The 26,463-nt window shown below is 33.6% G+C and overlaps 2 protein-coding genes across 4 annotated transcripts; one reads left to right on the top strand and one right to left on the bottom strand.

Moving 5' to 3' along the window:
- Positions 1-296: 296 nt before the first annotated feature.
- LOC105835934 (guanine nucleotide-binding protein G(i) subunit alpha) lies at positions 297-12,707 on the bottom strand. 3 transcript variants are annotated; one of them, XM_036283796.1, is made up of 4 exons: positions 12,624-12,707; positions 3,774-3,958; positions 2,703-2,989; positions 297-1,894 (listed from the first exon to the last, which is right to left on the bottom strand). In XM_036283796.1, exons 1-4 carry the CDS (start codon positions 12,679-12,681, stop codon positions 1,417-1,419), a joined length of 1,008 nt encoding a protein of 335 aa, XP_036139689.1. In that variant the 5' UTR covers positions 12,682-12,707; the 3' UTR covers positions 297-1,416. The 3 variants fall into 3 exon arrangements, with proteins under 3 accessions (XP_036139689.1, XP_012535052.1, XP_012535053.1); XM_012679598.2 differs by lacking the exon at positions 12,624-12,707 and adding an exon at positions 9,206-9,326; XM_012679599.3 differs by lacking the exon at positions 12,624-12,707 and adding an exon at positions 8,472-8,596.
- Positions 11,002-26,111, top strand: LOC105829427. Its single transcript, XM_036283799.1, has 18 exons — positions 11,002-11,505; positions 11,592-11,718; positions 11,941-12,161; positions 12,674-12,882; positions 13,132-13,427; positions 16,067-16,170; positions 16,248-16,443; positions 16,941-17,489; positions 17,563-17,757; positions 18,431-18,646; positions 18,967-20,186; positions 21,172-21,856; positions 22,230-22,450; positions 22,745-23,384; positions 24,274-24,539; positions 24,941-25,145; positions 25,222-25,301; positions 25,599-26,111. The coding sequence occupies exons 1-18, from the start codon at positions 11,485-11,487 to the stop codon at positions 25,737-25,739; spliced, it is 5,592 nt and encodes a 1,863-aa protein (XP_036139692.1). The 5' UTR covers positions 11,002-11,484; the 3' UTR covers positions 25,740-26,111.
- Positions 26,112-26,463: the final 352 nt, after the last annotated feature.

Below are 26,463 nucleotides of genomic sequence, written 5' to 3'. Positions count from 1 at the left end.
TACATAACAGTGGCTCTAATCGCAGGAAAGTGGATGTATACATACGTGTAAATTAGTATAATAAAGATGGTATAGCTAATGTAAAAATAATTGTTTTCGATGTACACTTATATTACATGTATAATATAGTTTTCGTCCTGCACCTTCTGCAATACGCACTTCTTCACGTGCGTAATTGATGCGTTTTATCAATTAAACTGGGCCTTATCTGTACAAGATGTAAAACACTGGACATGTATATATGTATTGAATGGTCTAATAAAGAGATCACTCGGGAACGAAGAAAACATCGGCTCTTAAAAAAAAAAGATTTCATTTATTGATCTAAGCTGTATAAAGAGATTTGATTTCGATTTGTCTTGTGCACTAATACTAACTTTATCATTAGATTCGTTTGGCGAATCGAGAAATGAGGTCGGCATTTCTCGCGGTTTTATTACTTATTAATACGTATATATATAAAAAGAGAAGCTTGTATAAAAATTTTCCTCTCAAATTGATAAATATATGTATACTGTAAAAAAGAAGCACAGAGAGCTGTGTTCGATGTCCGTTGAATTTCTATTTGTCATTATAATGCAAGTAGATATGAGCAGAGACGCGTTGTCACTTAGTACATAATCGCTTTTAGCATAATAAATTATATACAAGGAGATATCACTAAATTAATAGCTATCTAGTTCTTGGTTAGTACGTTAAATACATTTAGCGGAAATAAAGAAACATGATCTTTTCAATCGGAAGTGAACGATATATTTTACATTATCGCCTTTAATTTTTGTCCCCTTTTTTTCTTCACACTGTTTGAAAATAAGTATCGTCGTCTTTACAAAAAAAAGATTAATAAGAATTTAACATAAGGAACGATAAACACTATAAGAAATTAAAATCCTTTTGAAATTATAATTATTTGATCAAATCAATGTACGTATTGATTTCCAAAAAATAATTTCTAGATATTCATAAACAGTGCGTAAAAAAATTCTTGGCAACAACGTAAAATATTCTAACTTGAAATTTGACTCCCGAATATCATAAATAGATTTTGTTCGTAATTTCGAGAATATTTTATTGTCTAATCGCCGAGTATAAAATCAATAAGTTAAGCAGTAACAGTCGTACTAGAAATTCAGATAAATTTATGAAAATTTTTTATAAACAATATTTCATTAAAAACTGTAGGATCGAATAAAGAGTTACACGATGATAAAATATTCCAAGAGCCTAATGTGTATGTAAATAAAATCCTCGCATAACTAATAATTATAATCGTTTACGGATACGTCTCTCTTAAAATTTTCGATCAGTCTCTTCGTCGTTCTCCCGTACATTCTCCGGTGGAGATCAACGACTTGTCAATATAAAATACGTTAAAATACATCCTTTCAATAGTTAGCTGATCGAATATTGGAATGTTTAACTCAGTAACCCACAATTACTCAAGTTATTCTTGATTATTACATCGGTCACAGCGTCGAACACAAATTGTATATTGGACGTGTCTGTAGCGCACGTAAAATGCGTGTAGATTTGCTTCTGCTCCTTCCTCTTGTTCAGATTCTCAAACCTCATCTGAATATAAGAGGAGCACTCCTCATAGGTGTTGGCGCCCTTGTACTCCGGAAAGCAGATGGTGAGCGGACTCCTGGTGATCTTCTCTTCAAACAGGTCTTTTTTATTCAGGAACAGTATGATCGACGTTTCAACAAACCACTTGCTATTACAAATCGAGTCGAACAGCTTCATCGATTCTATCATTCTATTCATCTCCTCATCCTCCGCCAACACCAGGTCATAACCGCTCAAAGCGACACAAAAAATGATCGCAGTGACACCCTCGAAACAATGTATCCACTTCTTTCTCTCAGACCGTTGGCCACCAACATCGAACATTCTGCAAAGAGGAAACAATATATTATAATATACCTTATATTATAATTAATTACCTTATCTATAAATCATAATAAGATATTTTTTGTATACAACAATTGTGACTTGACAAATACAGGTATCCCTCTACTTATAATAATGGAGTTATGTTCTGAGATTTCGGTAAATTAATTTGATCATATAAAGAATAATAACATAGCATTGAGTGCACTAAACTGCTATTGTATATATCGTTTAAATTTACATATTCTTAGTATTATTTTACCTAAATTATATACACATACACATACAATTTATACAAAATAATTTTTTATGTACTTCATAGAGACCTATTCTGCGCAATTATTAACGATAATGTTCATATCGTTCATATTTTAACGATAATACATACGACATAACGATGTCGACACTGTCATTAAAAGTTGTAGATTCTACTATTTTCTATTATAAAATTAATGTTTAACTTAAACGCAGATATAACTCTAACAATAAAAAATAAAACTTTTAAATATAACTATTAACAATTTATTATATTATAAAATTATTTAATTTAAATCACAAATTAATCAGTGCTTAATCAGTTTTATTATAATCTACGATTTTATTTTTAATTAATAGCATATATATCCAAAAATTCGTTGAAATAGTCAGAAGTAGAGGGACACCGGTATATGCTTCATAGATAATGGTTTTAAGTATATATATTGTTATAATACATATATTAAGTATAAATATTTATAAATAATTTATTCAATATCATGAATTGATTAAGAGGCATTAAATATCTTTGGTATGTAAGGTACGCAGCGTACTTAAAGTGTAACCCCTTGAAAGAGAAATGCGTCTCTACGATTCCGGTGGTTTTGACGCGCGTTCGTAGAACATCCTGCTGCGTCGGGATGTAATTGTGCTGCGTTATGCGGTCAAGTGCGTTAAGGTAGTACGCTGCCGAGTCGTTGAGCTGATATTCCCTGCTACGCGAGAAACAGAGCTGTAGTCCCGGGTCCTGCCATAATCGCTTCATTAATAGCACTAGTTCCCCGGTCAGCTCGCCCTCCTCCGCCGCCGATGCTAGGGTGAAAAATTGTCGCGCCATATCCTACAACGCAAAACAAGGCCGATTATCTATTGCGCCCAGTGGGGCACGAGAAAGTAAGCTAAGTGCAGTTAATAATGCACGATATCATTATATTGAAGTAAAAAGTTTGCTGTCTATTACAAATTCTATAGATAAAGTAATCCTTTCCGTTCCGAGTTACTTCAAAGAAATTAAAATTAAAAAAATTAAAAAGCTTCTAGACAAAAAAGTAGTAAAAATAATGTTGACTACTTTATGATAAAAAGAAAAGCATAAGGATAATGGTCCCAATTATGGATCTTTTAATAAGGCTAAAATAATTTTCATTAATTCGTGTAAATTCAACGACCAAACATTTTAAACAATTTTAATGTCAATGTAAGTATTAAATATTACAATTTGAAAAAAATTATATTCAGTAAACCGATATTATTATATAAATTCAAAAAATTTTTTAATGTATAAATTTTATGTACTATATAAACTCTAATTATGAGTTTGTGTGTAATTAATATACATATGTTATGTTACAGAAAGATTATTAATAATAACTTTCCGATTTTTCCCTAAATATCAGCAATTTAAGAAAGTGATTCCATATTAGAATTACAAAAATTTTTGTAATATAAAAAATGCTACAATTTTATTAATATATATATGTAAAATATTTGATTTAACAAATTTAATTAATTATGACTCAACTCATAATTAAGACCATCACTTGAATTCGAAAAATCACATTCCCAATTTTTCTTGAAAGCAATAAATTTTGTGGCAATCCAGCAAAAGAATGCAAAGAACTTACCGCTTTACTGGGTTCAGCAAAGTCGATTCTAAGGTCCCCCATGGCCCTGATTATCGTCATTAAACTTTGTATTGTATTGCTGTACACCACTGGGGTATATTGCTCACATTCCTCTTTACTGTAGCCGGTCTCGTGAATAATTTTCATTTGCTTCACTATCGTGGACTTGCCGGATTCCCCAGCACCTTAAATTTTAACCATATATGTATATATGAGTAAAATGAGCATTTAATAATTATATCTAATTGTACTAAAAACATATGAAATATTATTATATTATTATCAAATACTGTTATGTTATTATATATATAATATATTGGTATAATAAGTAACATAATAAATATAAATGCAGTGATCGATAGTATAACCGAGAAAAGTTTGCGCGTTTCCCTTGGCACAATAATAATTAAAATAGCCGTCATGTCGTGCATTGTTAACGCAACTTATTTAATGCATTCTATAGACTCGCGGGCTGTTTTCGAATCAATTTGAGTTTATGCAAATAAACGCTCGCGCTCGAGACTTCGTTCAGAACGTATCCAACTGTGTAACAAATGAATCCAATTATAACCGATTGATTATCGGCATTCCCGACTGACGAGTTTCATCCGATTGACAATCGGTCCCGCCGATTATTGCGGAGACCAGTACTCGTTTTCCCCTCCCAGGAAGAGCAATGCCCCCCCCCCCCTCCCGAACAAAACGAAGATAATTCCGCGCGATCCCAGAGAGACGTAATCTCATGATTCACACGTAGCCGATGATTCAAGTATTTCCCGTAACGCCACACGCGTTCTACATCCGCGATTCTACATTGAGCGACTTCGAACTTCGATCGAGAGTTTCAATTTTTTTTTTTTTCAGTGACAACTTTGAACGATACTGGATGTTTAATACTGGCATCGAATCTCCGTTATATACTTAACATTTGGTGACAATAACGAGAATAATAGGCAGAAAAAATATTAGTATTAAATTTAAAGTAATATATTTTTTAATAATCGCTGTTTAATTTTTATAAGTAAGAATATAATATAACAACGTTCGTTTTGCTTACGTATCTTCTTTAAAGAATTTGATAATTCAACAAAATATATTTTTATTTCAATATTATAATAATTAATATCTAATAAACACAATACAATTATTTGATAATAACAGAATTAAAAAATTCTCTCTCGGCTTATTATTGAACAATGAATATATATATTTTTCTTGATAAAACCGTATAAACATTTCTTCACTTAAGCAGGTTGTGTCTGTTCAGCGCTCATTTAATGTCATTTCTATATTTAACATATCGACAATAAAGATATTCTCAAAACAAGAACGGTTAATCTCTTTTGTGTAAAATTCTGTGTTCAAGTAATTTCACGTAATTAAATACATTACTATCTACAGCACATTAATCATATAGAGAGAAACAGTTATGACAATTCACGAATCTGAAGAAATAAATTTACAGAAATGAGTCAGTGGATGATTCATTTTTTTGGTGTGTATTTTTGAGTTTCAGCTTCAACTTGAGTCCAATTTCATGATGAATTATCTTGGTTGTATATTCTTAGTTGCTGATTTTTCATCTTTTCTCATATTTAACGTACATTTTTATCAATGTAGATTCACTTAAATTTCGGCTTAATTTATTTTATTTCAATTCTTAGAAATGCAGAAGAAAATAAAGAGTAAGTTAAACCGAGACAAAAGTTAATCTGTACATTGATAAAAATAGATGTATGTACAAGAGTAGACTATGCAAGTACGTACGATCGATCGCAAGTTCTACTGTTAAAAAGAGGAACACGTGTAATTTCCTTCTTCCAGGAGGGCTGACGCCGCGGCGGCGGCGAAATGCAATCGTGGTTTTTCGGTGGGCGCGGGAGAACGGAAGCGCGATTAAAACGTACCGCAATTTCGTGGCCGTTCTACAGTCTCTCTAACAGAAGGAACGTCGAGGGCCCCGCGAGAAAGAAAGACATCCGTTTTCGCGCGATCGAGAGCGCGTTAACCGAACGGCGCGGCGCCGTGCCGCTAGGAAAGACGCCTCCTCGTTGTCGCGTAGATTATAGAGACGCAATGTCAGCCGCTGCGCTTTAAAACTCTTTCTCTTGCTCCCAGAGCAATGTCATTTTCCGCTCGATTTCGCGGGACTTCAGGGAGGATCCTCGGGGGAGAGGAAGCCGTTCTACACGAAGAGAATTTTTCGTTGTACATACATAGAAAAAAAGAATATTATTTCGACAGTATCTGTAGTTACAAAATAAAAATCTTGAAATGAGATTAGATTGTATTAAATAAAAATAATTACTTTAATAAAGATTTATTTTAAGATTTTATATAGTTAAACCAAGAAAATGATATTCTTGTTAGTTAAGAATAATTTTCTTGAATGGAAAGGAAAAAATGTTGGATAAAAAATACAACATGTTCAAATCGAGGATCATAATTTAAATAATTATATTATATTTTTGAGATAACAATTATAGTATTGAAATAAGACTATAATTTTGTTGAAATTCAAAATTTTCAATTTCTTTTAAGAAGATTATATATTGCTGCGTGAATATTGTTGCATATGTAAAACGCGTTCATTTGAGTATATAAAAGTGAATTTGATACTTGCTTTTTTCTGTGCTTACTAGAAAAATATATGATATTTGCATAGTAAAATAATTATAATCAGAAATATCATCTTTATCGTAACTATTACAATAATATTAGTAATAATAACCATCTTTATACTTATAGTGATGCCAACTATAAAAAAAATTGTACTGTAAATTATACAACTTTAAATTATACAACATATAGTATATAGTTGTAATTATTACTAATATAATAATAATAATTACCATAAAAATGATATTCCTAATTATACAATTCTTTTATTATGCAATCATAGTCGCAAACACATTTTTTTATCAGTGCACTGCAAAGTTTGCTTTACCGGATTTAACGTGTGTGTAGAATGCTAAGCTTGGAAACAACACAACTAGGCAGCCTATCAAGTATTATAAATATTAGAAATCTTAGAAATATAGAAGACATTTTATATACTGATTAATAAGAATTACCATGCAGCAAAAATGTAAAATGTTCTTAAGCAAAATTTTTATAATTTAAAACAAAATTTTCTTTCTACAATGATGTATAAAATGATATATACGAGACTTGTCTTTATATGACTTTTAATTTATTCCATGTTTTCGACACACTTGAAAAGAGCCTAAATCGAAAGTCGAAACGTAATGCTGATGTAAATTAATTTAATTAATAAATAAACATTTGCTAGTATAGTCAACTAGAAGAATTAATTCATTTTTTATATGATCATGTATTTAATGTTATATACATCGTCTTTTGAAAAACGCACTGGTTAGGACTTAAACCTATTTTTGAGAAAAAAATATAAAGACCTAATATTATTTAGGAAATATATTAATTTACAATACATAATTTTTTTATTATAGATATATTATAAATTTATAATCAGACAACATCGAGGTGAAGATCTACTCCGAGGCTCTGGTAGGAGAAAGAGGAAAATTTCTCATAAGACAGAGGAAACTGAGCGGCGAAGACGAACGAAAGAAATGTAATCTCACCGATAGATCGCGGTCCTTCTTGATTACACGACCGGTTGATAACACAATTAAAGGGAAAAAACACCATACGGGGACAAGTCATTTTGCGTAGCTTTTTGGAAATGGTAAGTTTTCGGTTTTCAAATTGTTCCATCACAATTTTGAGAGATTTATAATTAAAGTTGCAAAAAGGCTATTTTCATGCACAAGTTGAATACAATACGCAACGAGAAATTTCTTTGTAGTCAATATTAAATTAATTAAATGATCTATAGAATGCTATTAGGACTTTTGGCCTTCGAATGAAATGTTTAGCTATGATTAATAAGGTATTCATGGTTAAATATAGAATCTACTGTGGAAAAATAGTAAATTAGATAATTGACAATTTATAGCTTTCAATTATATTTCTTTAAAGGATTTTCGGGTCACTAAATCATATCAAAATTGACAAGTTCAAAATGAATTTAACATAGCGGATGTCAAACTTCAAAAAATGTCAGAATTTTTGTAAAAATTTACGTATGCCTTTTTTGCAATTTTAATTGCAAGTTTTTCAAAATTGTGATGTAATGAAGTAATTTAAAAAATAAATTTCTATTCAATATGTAAAAAAAACCAGAATTGAGTAATTAAACAAGTTAATAGTTTAGTTAATTAAAATTTTAAGTTTTAACGTCATTAAGTTATTTTAAAACATAAATTAATTATTTAAAAAACAAACAAAACATAAATTAATTATTTAATTTTAATTTACTGACTCTTTTTTCTAAGTTAACAATTTATGTAAAGGAAAAGAATTATAAGAGAAAAAAAATATTTTTACATAAAAAATATTTCTTTTTGATTTAACATAAATTTAATTTACAAATCAAATATTAAGTTTATTTAATGATCTACATTATAATTGTTTTGTTATTTACACTAATATTAATATATTTTTTTTAATCACAACATTCTAATTTAATAAATAAATAATAAATAAATAATACTTTCCGAAATTAATTTAACGCAATTTAATTAAATTAGCTCTGTTCATGTAACATTTAACGTAACTGAATTAATTTTATAAGCTATCAACTCTCAATTTAATTTAGTTTACAAAAAATATTACCCCAAAATTATAGGAAGTGATTATTATCATTCTGCTCGATGGATCTACGTGGAGATACACATGAAATCGTACGTATACCTCGTACTACCACGACTATTTTCGTGAGAACTCCAGGATGGAAGGAGGACACATCGCGGTACGTCGGAAACGAGGATCAAACGCTTAAATGGGATCTAATAATAATTCTCTTCCCAATAGCGTTTCCTCCCAAGAGACTCGGCAAGACTCACGCGCTCGTGATTCACGGAAGGAAGGAGGAAAAGCGCGTAAAAAAAGGAAACGGCACGCGGCTGGCTAGAGGAACTGCAGGCGTGATCTCACAGAGACCGTGGGCCACCACGATCGGCGGCGCCTGCCTTCGGGAGCGTTCGGCATGGTGTGTGTCCGATACGCGATACCGAGACAAGACGACGTACGACTCGTACGAGGAGAAGGAAAGGGGGGAAGAAGAAAGAGAAAGAGAGTGAGAAAGAGAAGACAGAAGGAGAAGGAGATCGGCGTACGTATAGGCGCGCCGTCGAGCAAAGGGATGCAAATCTACCGTCTCGTCGTCCCGAGAAACGGAAACCTCGAAACCGGGACCGTAAAACCGGGAGACCCGGTCACGTCCGGAAGTCCCGACGTCTTCCGCGCGCGCGCGCGCGAGCGAACGCGCGTCAACTACTCGGAGCGGGCAGTTAGGCGAGCCACGGCGAGCCATCCCCGAGGAACGACGAGGAATAACGAGCACTTACCGAGCAGCAGGAGCTTGACCTCGCTGGCGGCGCGCTCGCCATCAGCGCGGAGGTCCTTGTCGATCTTCTTGGACCGCTCGGCGGCCTCCTTCTCGCCGGTGGTGCTCACGGCGCAGCCCATCCCGGCGCCCTCGCCGACGGTGACGGTCTCCTTCCTTCAGGCACGTCGCCGTGACGTCGGTGGTGACGACGACGTACGGATTTGCCGCACCGATCCTCGAGCGAGGAGATCCTGTCACGCGCGCCAGCCGATTCCAGCAACACCGTGCACCACCACCACCACCGCCACCAGCACGCGCGTCTCACCGTGTATCAACGCGCAGAGTTCTAAACGCTACCGCGCTCACCAACACCGCCGTGCGTCCTCTCCTGACACTTGTTGCACGGACGACGACGTCGGCTCGTGTGGGAACCGCCCGCACGCGGTTCGCGCTCGCATACACGAACGCGCACGACACGGGGCGCGATCTCGGATCACTCGCGAGCGGAGCGCGCGCGCGCGCACCGCCGCACGCACGCATGCATCCACGCACGCACACAGGCGCGCGCGCTCTCTCTCTCTCTCTCTCTTTCTCTCTTTCTCACTCACTACGCACTAGTGGCACACGACGCACGCGCGAGCGCGCGCACTCCCGTTCGCACGCGCAGCTGCGCGGCCGCGTTCCGCCGGGACGCCGGCGGACGGAAAGTCGGGAGCTCTGCGGCCTTCCCTTCCCGATCTCGAGAATGGAAAACAACGGAGAACGCGAGAACGAAAACGGGACGTCCCCGTAACGCGGGCGAGAAGGAACGTGGAGGGAGACCGACGTCCGAGTGACTGAAATTTTGAAATCGCTTCGTTTTTCTCGATGTAACGGAACGCAGCGGTGTAGCACGTACTCGCGCGATGGCACAGTGGCACGGTATAACCCCCGAGTGGTCAAAGCCGGAGCGGGGAATGCGGCCGCCGCCGCAGCGCCGCGTTTCGAGACCGCGCCCGTCCCGATTCGCCGTTCGTCGCCGTGCGGCCAATCGGAGCGCGCGCGATACTGCCCCCTCGCGCAAGCGCGGAAATTTAAATCGCTCTTGAATTGTGCTTTGAAATTTCGAAATGACATTTGCCGCGACGACGCACGGACATGGAGACGTTATCCGTTGTCGTCAAATTCGTATGACTTTGGCGGTTAAACGCTGAAACTTGGAGGCTTAGAAGGACAGACGGAATTATCTTGCAATTCGTTGCGATTAAAGGCGAATTCGAATGCAAAGAATTTATTATCCCGTAAAATATTATTGCTAAGCTTTACGAATATAGTTTACGAATTAATTTGCGTTTTTCTGCTGACAGGATAGACACGTTAAATAATATTGCTTTAAGTGAAATATTAAAGGAAAACTAAAATATGAATTTGAGATTTAACTTCCCGGACAGCACAATGTTAAAAATATTAGATATCTTTTAAGAACGGACTAAAACATGAAATGTCTTAAATCTTATGATTCTAAACTATCCAGGAAGTTAAATCTCTGGATTTATCTTTCGAGGAAGTTAATCCATTTTTAACACATATTTTTTGAAGAATTCTTTTTTATTCTTGTATATTATATTCATTAATTTGTCTCGATTTCCAATACGATGTATTCCCAAATAGCACATTTTATTTATAAAAAATTTACAAAATATTTATAATAATTATTTTAATATTTTATAAATATTTACTTTTTACTTTAATTAATAAATAATAATAAATAAGTAATATTAAAAGCAATATTAAAAATAAGTAAAAAATAAACATTAACTTACTCAACTTAGTTTTAAATATAATATAGTACACAAAATATTTATACAACATTAATATTAAAAGAAAATCAATAATAATAAACATTTATTAATATTTATCCTTAAATATTGTGTGCTGTCTTGTGGATATGATCACACATATTTCTATAGGCAGATAGCACATGCATTATCTTCAATTTGCTCATATTAGGATACATATAATTAGGTTTAAAATGAAAATCCATTCATATTTATATTCTGCTCTTCATAATATTGATTCCACATATACATCTATTTCTTACAATTAGTAGATATATGTTCGGATAAACTTCCGAAAAGGAAATATGTTCTGTTATCTATTTACGTTTACTGTATTCATACTTTGCTTTTCATATGCGCGATTAAGAAGGTCACTCGAATATCATGCGGACTGTTTCCGAAAATTTCTCACTGTTCGTACAGCATTCGCTGTGAACGGATTCGGTAGAACGACGGCATTCATAATCAAAATCATAAAACCATGAAATTTCTCTTTTTATTCGTGAGTACTGTTATCTTTTCCGGTATAAATGTGAAAGAAATAATCATTAAAACATTAAAATTTCTTCGATTTTTGTCATATTACAGTTGGTGAGTTATATCTCTCTGTTATTACTTTTCGTGCATGCGGCAGACTTGAATGAATATCTGAATGAGAAACTACGGCAATCGAAGATAGAATTTATCAAAATTCATATCCAAGAGACATTACCAGGTAAGTTCATATAACAAATTTAACTTAAAAAATTGTACTTAAAAAAATTCGAACATGCCTATTAATAAACGTATTTTCAAAATTTCTATATGCCTTTATATATATAATTCTTATATTACATAAAAAGACTGAGAAATTTTTAAAAATATATAATAAGACGCTCTAGATCAAATAGAAATAATTTTTTTTAATAAGAAACATAAGCAAACATTTTGTTTATAGTGCAAGAAAAATCGTATAGAGTACATTGGGACAGAGCATGGCAGATTCCAATAATGAGCGAACATCAACCGTTCATAATAGATATGCTCGATGGGGTATTCATACTCGATGGCAATCGCATAATGACACCTTCTCTCAATGCAACTTACTGGAACGAGACCTACAACGGGTTACGTGAAGTTTATCGGATTAGAAAGAAGTCCTTTGTTAAGTTTGTCAGGGTATAAGTCACTTTTTTGATATCAATATCAATTTTAATCTTTGAACGTGAGAAATATTTCTAATAAAATAAATTCTAATAAAATAAAATATTCTCCTCTTCGTATCTCTTATTTTTTTAAATGGTTAGTATATTTTTCAAACATTATATTATTTTATAAAATATAATACAATATGAATAATAACTTTCATAAGTAGAGTCGTCGCACTAGTCGTTGAAAAATCATTAGTAAATCATATTGTTTTAGTGTTTAAGAAAAATATTAAAATAATAAAACTTAAAGAAAATTGCAAATTAACTGACAGTTTTAGATCTAACTTCCATACAAATATGATTAAAATATTATTATTTATTTAAAAATGTAATTATATTAAGTTGTTTATATTCCTTCATTGATTGGCAATGATCTCGACTTTATACATAACGCTTTCATTACATTTTTAATATGTTTAATTTTACTTACGACCCATTGTATCACGATATAAACAAGCTGCGTCAATTATGATATCACAGAGCATCATGTGGCAGGACACCAGTTACTTGTTAGTGTGTTACAAGTCTAGTCTATGCAATCTTCACACAGCAAAACCGAATCAACCGCTGCAATTCCGCCACACCATAGGATACAAGGAAATCCCCGTAGACGCTAAATTTTTCACACAGGCCGACCAACTCTATCTCATCATCGCTAACAACGCTGACAAATTTCCCGTACCATCCGTGTGAGTCTCGCAGGTTTATTTCTAAAAGAAAGATAAATTTAAAGTAAATTTATTTTCCCTTTTACATCGTGTCTTGAAATGTACAACAAAAACAAATGTGCTGAGATAAATGTTTAATTTTTTTGAATTTTTATCTTTCTCGAGCTGCCATCAAATTGCATATGAAAGGAATTTTGTTGAAGTATTTAAAAAACTTAATTTTAAACACACACAAGCAAAATTCTTAGCAAAAACATTCTTTCCGTGCAGAATTTATCGATGGAGCGGCACATACATGGACGTCGTCGACGAGGTGATAACGATCGGCGCGGTATCGATCACCGCATTCAATTATCGGCAATCGACGATTATTGTTTTCGCCCAAAGCAATGATGAGAATCCGTCGATCGGTTCCGAAGTGTATGAATTCAAGGACAACAACATCGTAAGGATACAGTTTCTGTCGACCGCACGTCCGACTTCGGTACATTACTACGTCCACGGCGACTTCAACTTCGTCCTAATGATAAACGACTTAGGGCCGAGCGACGTGCTCTGCTGGGACGGTTAGTACATTCGACAAAAAGTTGCTCCTCTTATTTTTTTTAAATAAAACATTGCCTGAAGTATGCAGCAAAAAAATTTGTGTTAAATTCAACACATTTCACATGTTTCATCCGAATTTTTGTGTTAATCCTATCCTATCTAAAAAAAGGCATGTAAAGTCGATTGCTCGATTGCTCGCATTTCTCGAAGTTTATTGTTGTCGCTTTTCCGCGATGCCGAATATTATTTATACATTTATTGTTGTAATTTATTTTTAAAAAGTAAAAAATAAAGAGTTAAGTAGCGCGCGCGAAGCGAGGAGGAAGCACGGAGTGAGCAAGTGAGTGAGCGAGAAGTGAGTGAGAAGTGAGAGAGGAGTGAGTGAAGAGGGAGCGAGAAGGGAGCGAGGAGGGAGCGAGGAGGGAGCGAGTGACTGAGCGAGGAGTGAGCCAGGAGTGAGCGAGGAGTGAGCCAGGAGTGAGCGAGGAGTGAGCCGGGAGTGAGCCAGGAGTAAGCCGAGAGTGAGCCGGGAATGAGCCAGGAGTGAGCCAGGAGTGAGCGAGGAGTGAGCCAGGAGTGAGCGAGGAGTGAGCCAGGAGTGAGCGAGGAGTGAGCCGGGAGTGAACCAGGAGTAAGCCGGGAGTGAGCCGGGAGTGAGCCGGGAGTGAGCCGGGAGTGAGCCGGGAGTGAGCCAGAAGTGAGTCAAGAGTAAGCCAGGAGTGAGCCAGGAGTGAGCGAGGAGTGAGCCGGGAGTGAGCCAGGAGTGAGCGAGGAGTGAGCAAGGAGTGAGCGAGGAGTGAGCCAGGAGTGAGCGAGGAGTGAGCGAGGAGTGAGCCAGGAGTAAGCCGGGAGTGAGCCGGGAGTGAGCCGGGAGTGAACCGGGAGTGAACCGGGAGTGAACCGGGAGTGAGCCGGGAGTGAGTCAGAAGTGAGCCAAGAGTGAGCCAGGAGTGAGCCAGGAGTGAGCGAGGAGTGAGCCGGGAGTGAGCCAGGAGTGAGCCAGGAGTGAGCGAGGAGTGAGCGAGGAGTGAGCGAGGAGTAAGCGAGGAGTGAGCCAGGAGTAAGCCGGGAGTGAGCCGGGAGTGAGCCGGGAGTGAGCCGGGAGTGAGCCGGGAGTGAGCCGGGAGTGAACCGGGAGTGAGCCGGGAGTGAGCCGGGAGTGAACCGGGAGTGAACCGGGAGTGAGCCGGGAGTGAGCCAGAAGTGAGTCAGGAGTAAGACAGGAGTGAGCCAGGAGTGAGTTAGAAGTAAGCCAAGAGTGAGCCAGGAGTGAGCCAGGAGTGAGCGGGGAATGAGCCGGGAGTGAGCCAGGAGTGAGCGAGGAGTGAGCGAGGAGTGAGCCAGGAGTGAGCGAGGAGTGAGCGAGGAGTGAGCCAGGAGTGAGCCAGGAGTGAGCGAGGAGTGAGCGAGGAGTGAGCCAGGAGTGAGCGAGTGAGTGAGTGAAAAAGGGAAGGAGGGAGTGAGCAACGAGCGAGCGTAACTAGATAAATATGTAGCTGGGTAGCTAGGTAGCAGTAAGTATGCAAGTAGGTATGTATGTTGGTCTGTATCTAGGTAGGTATGTAGGTATGTATGTATGTATGTATATATATGTATAATTAAACTTTACATTTTTTATTCAAAATTGCCGAAGACGTTTGATTTATGTAAACAAAAGATAGAGAAAGATAGAGAAGATCAAATTGCAATGATTATTATTTTTAAAGTGAAAAGTCAAATAGCGCGCGCGCAGCGCGCGCCTGTAATGTTCTAGTTTAATACAAAATAAATATGTTAAGAAAGAAAGAACAACTACATAGAAAAAAGAATAACTTAAGAAGCAATTTTGTACATGTAGTTATTTACCGAGGAAAATATTTTTTTCATTTAATAATAATTTTAAAATGAGTTTGGAAGAAAAAAAATATCAAACAGAAAGTATCTTCAAATCAAAATTTAAAACCTTTTGCGTTAAATTCAATATATTTCGTAGTACTAAAATAACATAGTTTGAATAAATAAACAAATAATATGAAAACAATATATTTAAAAAATTCTAAAGTTTACAAATAAATAAATTATACATGTTAATTTAATATATCATAAATGTTAATTTTAATAAAAAATAATTAAAAAATTGAGTAATCTTAAATTTCAACAAACTTGTATCTTTATTTCAATATTATGTAATAGTCTTAAAAAGAGCATAATATACGATTGTTTTGATAATAATAGTATTATATTATTATCAAAACAATCGTATATTATGCTCTTTTTAAGACTATTACATAATATTGAAATAAAGATACAAGTTTGTTGAAATTTAAGATTACTCAATTTTTTAATTATTTTTTATTAAAATTAACATTTATGATATATTAAATTAACATGTATAATTTATTTATTTGTAAACTTTAGAATTTTTTAAATATATTGTTTTCATATTATTTGTTCATTTATTCAAACTATGTTATTTTAGTACTACGAAATATATTGAATTTAACGCAAAATATTTAGATAGTACTATCGTGTTTATTCATTAAATTAAATCATGTTGAATTAACATTCGGGTATCTTAAAAATTCAACACAAAAATTTTAACAAGAAGCGATTGTAACACAAATACAAAATATTTCTTATTTTTATATTAAAAATATTTTTAATTGTAATTGGTTCTTAGGAGGAGAATTGCTAGATTGGTTTAGTCTTCCTGACATCGAATCACATAGCCTGATAAGTACTTTTCACTTGGACGGCAATACTTTCGTAATTATGGCTCATGATGTGAGTGTAAAATCAATATTAAAATTGATTTCAATTGAATTCAATGATATGATAATTGTACGACAAATAATTTACAGAATATCCTCCAATTGTACAAATTTCATAGTACATCTGATTGGAAGAGTGAAGATGTTAAATATTTTAATAATCAAAAAATAGTTGATATGACAGTCTCAATGAACGAAAATATGCTGAACATAACATTGATTCTTCTAGAAAAAGATCTATACTGGGTGGAACAATGGCAAATCGAGATAACTTCGGTACCAATAGGTATAAATAATTACTGATTACTTTTTCTTTCATTATAAAAGAGCAACTATTATAAAAAGAGCTGTACTTAATTATCTCGTAATAATATTATTTAATTATTACGTATAATAATATTTTCATATTTTTTTATTACACAATAAAAATATATTACATATTACACTATAAATATATTATATAAGTTTATAAATTAAAAAAATACTTAAATATATTCATAGATTAAGATTTTAACTTTAATTTTGTTCAAGGATTTTTTTAGTATAAAATATCTACGGGACATTTTCAATTTTTATCTTATAAATTTTTAAATTAATTCTATATTTTTATTAATTATATATTCTTATACTAATTATCTTAATAATGATTAATGTGTTGTATATACATATAGTTATCACGAGCTGTTACATATTAAACAAAATGTGCCTTTCTTTGATATTATGAACATATTAAGCCTTTTAAAAAATTTAAAATAAAATAATAAGAAATTTTTATTACTGTAGATAACAACATGGGGGATACTGATGCCACAAAAAAATGCTTGGCGAAGCTGATTGAAATATTACAAGCGAGAATGCCGGCCTTAATTGAAGCTGAGGCTTTCTGGAAGTTTCTCTTACCGTCTTCGGAGAATTTGACAATTTCGGAACCAGTGAATTTCGACAGTGTGATTTTACAATCTGGCAGAGTGGACGACATAGAAATTGCATCTGAGGAAGACATTCTGCCACCTTCTCAGATTGTGAGAGCTATGGACGAGCTCAATCGTAGTGTCCACGATATCCAGGCAGAATATGCGAAGTTACAGCCGGAGACGAGGGCAAATGCGGCTATGCTGGAAGGGTTCAAGGAAAAGATTGTAGCTGCCGATGTATATCTGGATGAGTTGGTGATTGATAAAATGCACGTAGATTTTGTAAATGACATGGATGTGCAGTTAGAGAAAATGATCCTGTCGGAGGATGAACAACATCTTATGAAGCCATTACGTGCAAAGAATGTTATTGTACACGATCTCGAAGTTGAGTCTCTTTGCGGAATAACGCCCGAATGTAAGTTCGATGAAAATTGAATATTTCCGCGATAGGATATATTTTTTTATGCACATCGATTTGCTTCCCGCAGATTGGATGTTACGAGATGATGATGATGGACTCGCGTCTGCCATTGCAAGTAACTCCGTCGAGTATACAAACGACACCGTTATACTGCATTCCAACCTGACTGTCCCGAAGTTAAAGATCACAAGCTTGAACGGGACAGTCATCGATCAATTGATCGACGATCTGTTCATCATTAACCGTAATCAGAAAATTAAAGGTTGAGTATAACAGTTTGTTGTTCTTAATTGTCTTAACTGTGCAAAACGATGGAAACTCCAGAGTACAGTAGATACGCAAAATATTTACTAGTTAATGAAAATTCCTAGAAGCCTTTTACTTTGATGTAAAAAATTTTATGTTGATTATACAAATACTTCATGTCGTTCCACAAGGCGCACAAGAATATGTAATGCGAGTATATATAAAGTATATATAAAATATATATAAAAAGTTAGATTAGATTTATATTTTAAAATATATTCAATAAAGATTTTATAATTTTTTTCTTTCATATATGTAAAATGTGTATAAAATATTACATTATATATTAATATTATTAATTCATATATTATACTTTATTATGTTTTTATACATACTTCATATATAAAAGAAAAAAATCATAAAATCTTAATTCAATATGTATTTTTAAAATATAGACTAAATATTTTGTATATAATTATATAGCATTTATAATATTTTTTAAAAAATCAATAATATTTATTTCAAATAAGATAATATATAAATATTATTTATTTTTTACAAAATTTCTGCGTGGTACTATTTGAAAAAATATTTATTTTAATTTAGTAAATTTTTTTCAGTGTATGAAAGCGTTTGATGATAAATTTTATAGCAATATTTGATTACCATTTCATTTTATTTTATCACAGGTACAATCACGTACGTAAACTCGCTAGAAATTCTGAATCTTACGGCACAAATGGTGAATGGAATTTCTGCCGATAAACTTATGACAATAACAACAAATCAGAGCTTCGACGACTTCTATGCAAAAACGTTATACATTAAAAATTTATCCGCGGAAAGGATTAATGGAGTGCCAATTGAAGAAGCTGCGCGAAAGTCTCGCGAAAATGTTATTAAGGGTAACGTAATTTGTTAATCAATTTCATCAATTGTGATAGACAACAATTATGATTTTAACAATCAATGTGATATATTTATCATTGTTGTGTGTTAAATATGTTATATAAGAAATATAAAATTATTTTTAAGTAAACAATCTACTCAAAAAAGAGTAGTATCAAATCAATAATCACTTTTTCATATATTATATAGGAGAACAAGGCACAATGGGACACTTTTTCTATTTTCATTTTTCTCAATAATTTATTTTTTACAATAAAGTACTGATACATAAGTACATAATATTATATTTAATATTTGCATTTAAATTTCTTCAAAGGAAAATTAAAATTGGCGAAACTTTACGTCACCGAGGATCTCGTGATTGACACAAACGAGTCTATGATAAACATACCCGAGCAGCTTCAGATCTACCAAAATGTCACGATACTGGGTGATCTGTATGTCGAAAACATCCAGGTCGAGAATGCAGCGGAACTCTTCGTGGAAGACGTCCCGGTAAACGTGACCGACATGTTCGATCGATACTGGACAAAATCCACTAATCAGACGATCACTGAAGAGATCACTTTAGAGGCCGGCATTACTATCGACAAACTCGATGCAAAGTATCTGAATGGTTTCGCGGAGAGCGACTTTCTGTACACCACGATGGAGGAGATACCGAGCGACTTCACTAATCTACGCTTCGAAAACTTCCACGTCGATCAGTTCTTCGACGAGAACAGTCCCAACGAAAGTTTCTTCAAAGTCGAACCAGAATCGCTGACAATCCGGGGAAGGCTGCATTTGGAGACTCTGCGAGCGAATGATATCATCACCCTGGCTTTCAACGGTGTCAGTGTGGACGACATTATGAACGAGACTTCTGTGAATTTTTCAGGAAACATAGAACTTCCCGTTGCTCGAGCACGTCGCGTGTTCGTCGACAATCTCGACGTTCATTTGGTCAATGATCGCGAGGTCCTTTTCGAGGACGGGCTTTGCGTCGACGACAATCACCAATTGTCATTCTTGAAGGTATCAGAGTTTCACGTAGAGAACTTGGAGGTAGAGAGATTGAACGGGATCGAGATGAATTTGACGCGACTGATGGATGTGACGAGTTCTGATCTGAGTGACATTATCATCGACGGTGACCTGACCGTGGAGAACCTGATGGTCGAACAGGTGGACGGGCGATCAACCGAGAGCTTCTTGGAGGAACTGTCGCAAAGCGACATCGTGATACCGTCGGAGAGAAGCATCGAGGAGTTAGTGGTTCAAAATATAACGCTGACGTCTCTTCGTGGAAGGAATTTTGATGATATGATCGCCAGCGTTCTCTTGAAATCGAAGGAGCAAACGATAACGGGACACTTCTCCGCTCAAGTTGTCATCTCCGACAACGTCACAACGGACTTCATCAACGAACGAAATGTATCGCAGTTGATGTGGGTGGACGAGCCTTTGACGATCACGGGGAACGTAACGTTTTCCGATCTGTTTGTCGAGGGCGACGTGAATATTCCCAAAATTAATGGACGCAACGTACGCGAGGTAAGAATAAAGATTTTCATTTTTCTATCTTGGTCCGAGACTTGCACATCAAGTCGATTATTTATAGATTACTAATTCGTGATTTTCTCTGATAAAAATTTTTCTTGAAATTTCTTAAATAATTTTTAAAAATTTCTATACAATTTTATCATTTCAGAATTTTATCATACCTCTTAGACTTTTTTTATAAAAAATGATTGTCAAAAGTGTTGAGAAAGTTTACATCTCTTCTAGAATTTTTTATATATTTAAATCAAGTGATTGATCTTGCTAATCATTAAAGAAAAATAAAATTAAACAATAGTAACTAATATAGTAACAAAACCATATAATAAAAAATAAAGTTCCTTTTAATTCAAATTAATATGTGAAAATACATTTTCTTAAACAAAAACTTTAGAGGTATAAATTAGAGATGTATACGAATCGAACACTTATAAGGTCAAATTAAATCGAATTGAATCTCTTTGATTCAAATACGAATTAAATTTTCCCGGTTTATTTACGTTACCTGCAAACGTAATAAGGTATTTTCGTAATAACACTGTAGGTCTTTTTTAGTAGACGAAAAAATTAATTGCAAAAACTTTAAAAAATTACGAAAAAGAATATGCTCTAAGTAAAAATTTAGAGTGAATATTAGGTAATGTGACACAAAAGTGTAAAGGTATTACATTGATAAATGAGCATTGAACACATATTTACGTATAAATTTCAATACATAAGTTTTTCTCTTACGTATGTTTTTTTTTATTGATAGACTTTATTTATGCGATTTTATGTAAAATAGAACTTTGCATAAATCGAGGGATTAATTTAAAACTATTTTTTTAAATATTTAATTTATTAAAAATTAATTGCTCTGCTCTAATACTTTTGATGCAACCATTGAATCTTTTCAGTCATCAAATCTTATCAATCTTTTGTTCAAGATTTATCCTAAAAAATAATTTCTTTGCTTTTGCTTTTCTTTGCAATGTTACAGTTATACGACAGCTTATTGTACATTCCCGCAGAAAATATCGATCTCTTGGAAGTGTACGGAAATGTTTCCTGGGACTTACCATTGGACAGTCCCGGCTCCATCTCTTATCTATTAAATAACGCAGTGACCAAAGACAAGGATCAAATTATCACAGGAGACGTGACTTTTGAGAAGGACGTCCGCGCGTGGGCGGTCAGCGCGAATTACACAGAGATTGACGAAATACAACGCATAATATCGGACTCCGTGGTCAGAAGCGAACTCATCGAGATCAAGGGAACGAAGATCTTCGAGGAAGACTTCGTCGTGCAAAGTCTGACGGTGACCGGCGACCTAGGTATTGCCAAGATCAACGACGTGGACATCCTCGAGTTCAACAATTCTGTCGTCAGGCAGAATCACGAAGACACGATTGTCGGTCCGGTGACGTTCCTCAGGGACGTCATGATCGAGAGGCTCTACGTGAACGACCCCGATATCAACGCATCCGTCAACGCGGCAGTCCGTGCCAGCGACGTTATGCCGGACAACATCGTTTTCGAAGAGCTCGAGGTGCTGGGCGACGTGTATTTGGAGTATTTGGATAATGTAGACTTCAATGAGTTTGTGAAGGATCGCGTAACCCTCAGCGGAGATCACAATATCTCGTGCGATGTGAATTTTAACGGTGTCGTTACAGTGACAGGTAAATAATTAGAAATTATCCCAGCAAACGCCAACTAAAGTTATATAACTGTTAGTTATAATTTCCTACTCAACAATATAACTGTTAACTTTAGTTGGTGCTTGCTGGAATCTGTGTTTTAAATTTATTTAAAATTATAATTTGATAAAAATTTATTTTTTTTTCTGGCACTGTCCCCATTTCAATTTACAACTTAGTGAATATGAATATTGACAAATTTTCACAGAATTTATTAATCCATAAACTTATGATGCAATCTTTTTCATTATTTTTGAGAGAGAAAGATAAGAGCTTTGATAGTTTCGATGACGGAATTATTTCAATGCACGAAGGAAGAATTTAACATTTTTATTCTCTCTGCTGTGTATTTTAGGCAATGCAAATATAGGAAAAATTAATGGGATTTATCCATCTGATTTTGTTCTAAATGACATTAATGAGATACAAATAATAAATGGCGTAAAAACTTTCAAGGAAGATTTAATAATCGATGGAGACGTTGTTGCGCCACAAATCAACAATATCGATGTAATAAAGGAGTATGACGTCGGTGTACAAAATATCGATGGAGATATCGAAATCTTTGGTGATCTCGTCAGTATAACACTAAAAGAATCTTTAAAACTTTATTATAGAGAGAGAGATAAGAGAACATGTTCTAGAGAAAATTTCAAATTAAATTATTAAAAATTAAAAATCAAACTTGAATCATTGCAATTTAAAAAATGCAAAATATTCAAGCTAATTTTGATATTTAAGAGTCAAACTTTGATGTAAAAAATAATATTTAACGAAAAAACGATTTTAAAAAATTTTGTATTGCATTTGTAATACATTGCAGCTTACATACTGAAATAAATAAATTTCTATGATTATTTCTTTCATCAGATTTTCAAGGAAAAGGTTCGGATTCAAAATATAAGTAGTTCCGGTTTGGTGAATGGCGTGAATCTGCGTTTCATCAACAATTCCCAAGAGAAGATAAATAAAACTATTAAGACTGTGGAGGACCAATGGAGAATAATCGAGCAAAATGTCAAATACAGCACGCAAATCTCCGAAACCTTGGGCAACGTCTTTTTTTATCTAGAGGAGGAAAAGGGCTTGGAGATACCTGGGACCAATGTCAGCAAGATCGACGTAATATACTTCGATGAGAGCGAGATCAGGTTGAACATGTACAGCGAGCGGCCCGGTACATTTTGCGGGCTACCGGACAACTGTTCGTGTACGTATCAATCTGTGGTTAAGCTCATTGAGTCCGACAACGCGAGCAGAACTACGCAAATGCAATCGCGGGAAATGAATCCCGGGGAGATCACAAAGGACTTTCATGATCCGGATGAAATGCTCGGTGTGAAAGTAATAACGAACATCATTTCAAGCAGCAAGGAATGTACCTCGACGGGAACCAGACCGGAGTACACTACAATTTCCGTGAAGTCAAATGATCTTAAAACGAATCACGAAGACGTGTTTAATAGGATAGAAGGATACTGGAAAGACGTCAAGATTTTCAAACACGACGGTATGCGTAATATATTAGATAATCTGTTACAAGAAAAAAGTATTTGATATTTGTGATAATTGAATGTTAAATTAATTATTATTGCTATAATTAGTTAGTAATAATAACATGCAATGTGTGTTACATTGATGAAAAAAAAGGTTATGTATTGTAATTATACACTAACAATTATATAATATAATTTAAGGGGCTTTTATTTTATTGTGTTGATTTTTTAAGAGATTTTTACAATTTTCTTTTAAGAAAACGTAAATATTTTTCAAAATCACTTTTTTTTATTTATCATTGTTTGAAGATTGTAATTTTTTAATCTTTAAATGAACAAAATATTAATAATAATTTATTAACAAGAGATTTATTTTAACTCTGTATGATTGACAATTTCAAATCTTCTAGTGAACTGAGATTAAAAACTTAAACATCATTCTAATTAAAATACTTACGACTCTCGTCGAAATTTTTTATTTTGTTTCATAAATAAATAGATGGCACTTGTTTTAAAAAAAAATTTGCTTTTACTTTAGTTTTTAAAAATATCTACAACTATGTTAGTAAAAATGAATACAATATTATTTTACATTTATGAATATTTGCAGAGGTAAAGCTATAATATCTTTTTTAATGTCTTAACCTTGGTCTTAACCATAAATAAGAACTTTTTAGATGGCTTTTAGGAATCTTTTGGGAAAATAGACAAATATCTTTTTAAAATTACTTTTTATTGTTTATATATTATTGTTTAATATCTAATTTCCCATTTTTTAATAAAAATACGCTTATAATTACTTTAACATTCAATCATAGCCATAAATACCTACACTTTTCTTTCAATGTATTACAACAAAAAATTAATGAAAATCTAAAAAATAATGTAATGCTTATTTTGCAGACAATTTATATATAGTTCTAGCAGTATATTATGATAAAGCACGTGCAACACATCGCGCAAATACTTTGCTTTATAGAATGCATTTAACAAGAAACACACCAGAGAAACAAGAAGAAATGAAGCAAGAATTAGTGCAAGAAATCCCTACGGATGGTGCTTGGTCCATCCAGATCTTCAAGATCGGTCACGAAATATTTCTTCTCATCGGTTGCTTCGGCGAGTCTTCGGAATCTTTATTATACCGATTTGATCCGACAACAGAAAAGGTACAATAATTGCTCAGATAGAAACGAGAGAGAACAATTGACATTAATCTTTTAACATTCAAAAAATTGTGACATACACAAAATTAACTTATATAGATATAACGTCCGGTGAAAATAAAAATCGGAGCGTAAGTCGAATGTAAGGGAAGAGTAACAGAAACGTAAATAGAACTTCTATGAAATATAAATTGGAACAGCAAAATATAAAAAATATTTTTTAAGAGATAAATATTACATTTCACTGTTTCAATTTACGCTTTCTAGACAATTCAATAATATAAAAGTCAATTATAGAAGAGTTACAAAATAAAATCTGATAACTTTACTTAAAAATTACGAAGTGTATAAAAGTTATGCAAAAATCAATCTTTTTGCAATAATAACTATATTTCTTCTTATAGTTCCAACAGTTAAGAACGTTTGCAAGCAGAAGTCGTTACGTGAAAAGTCTGTCGCAGGGAATAGATCATTTCGTCCTGCTGGATAATCCCGATACGAACGCCGTAAACATTTACAAATACAACCCCAAGTCTCGAAATTTTGATAGTTATCAAAGTATTTTTCATTTCCACCAGATTAATGGAATTGAATGCTTCTATACCGACGGTATGATTATCAAAATGATAAATTAATGTAGTTAGAAGACTTATTAAGCACATAATATATGAATTTTCTTATGCAGGTTTTGGCGATAGCGATGTGTTCGTAATTGTTACAACCCAGAGTGGACGGTTTTATGTTTATGAATATATGTTTGCAGGGGTAAAGTTATTATATCTTTCTTATCCATAAATAAGAATAAATTCTCTGTTTTTATGCTTATAAAAATGTAATACTGGACATTATTAAATTGGCTAGTAATTAATACATATTTTGAGTATTAAAAGCATTGTTGTTAGTACATTTAATACTCAAAATAAATAATAATTACTAACCAATTTAATACTGTCTAGTTTTACACCTTTATAAGCATATCCTTTTTCTTCTTTTTATCAAAAATTTCTTATAAAATGCATTGATACGATGATTATAAGATCTTATGATCGTGATTGTTTTCAGAAATTCCAAATGAAATTGCAACACATCGTAAATAATTTACGAACGATGGTGCCATTCTACTATGCAAATAATCATTATATTTTGGCTGGCACAGACAATAATAACATAATTTTCCGAATTGTAAAACAGGGTCCACATTAATGCAACAAATATATTGAAGATTAGTATAGAAATAATTTTGTATATATTCGCACACATATTGTTGAATATTTATATATTACAATATTTATTATAGATCGATTTAAAAACGCTGCTTAACCGATTAAAATATAACACGGCGATAGTGATTACTACTATTTATTCTTACTCTTTTATATTATTAATTTATTTCTAATGAATTAATTGTTTCATTTAATTAATTTATCAATAATGTAGATATTACGTAACAGTTAACTAATATATTTATGGAATTGTATGGTATCTTGTTGTTTATTATATGTTATACAAATGTTGTGGCATTTGTAATTGAAAGCAAATAAAATTCGCATATAAATAAAATATTATATACAAAAATTTGATAAAATCAAATTATTATAAATTATTATACAATATCTTCCTTAAACATTATTATTGTATTATTGTATTTTATCTTATATAACTAAACAGTTTCAACTAACTGACAAGGACAAAAATGTTTTAGCACTAAAACTAAAACTAAAAAAAGTCCAAAAAAGGGTTGGTTTTCTAGAGGATCGATATTATACATATTTCTCTTTTTTACTTAATATAATTACATTTTCAAATAAAATTTTAATGAAATTCATATAAAATTTTAAAATTAATTAATTTGTATTTTATTATTTTAATTTTAATTTTTTTTTAATAGTCATTTATTGATGAATTATTGACATCAACTAGTGTAAGG

The sequence above is a fragment of the Monomorium pharaonis genome, chromosome 3 (assembly GCF_013373865.1).
Source record: "Monomorium pharaonis isolate MP-MQ-018 chromosome 3, ASM1337386v2, whole genome shotgun sequence".
Lineage (NCBI taxonomy): Eukaryota > Metazoa > Arthropoda > Insecta > Hymenoptera > Formicidae > Monomorium > Monomorium pharaonis.
This window is presented reverse-complemented; position numbering and strand designations above follow the sequence as displayed.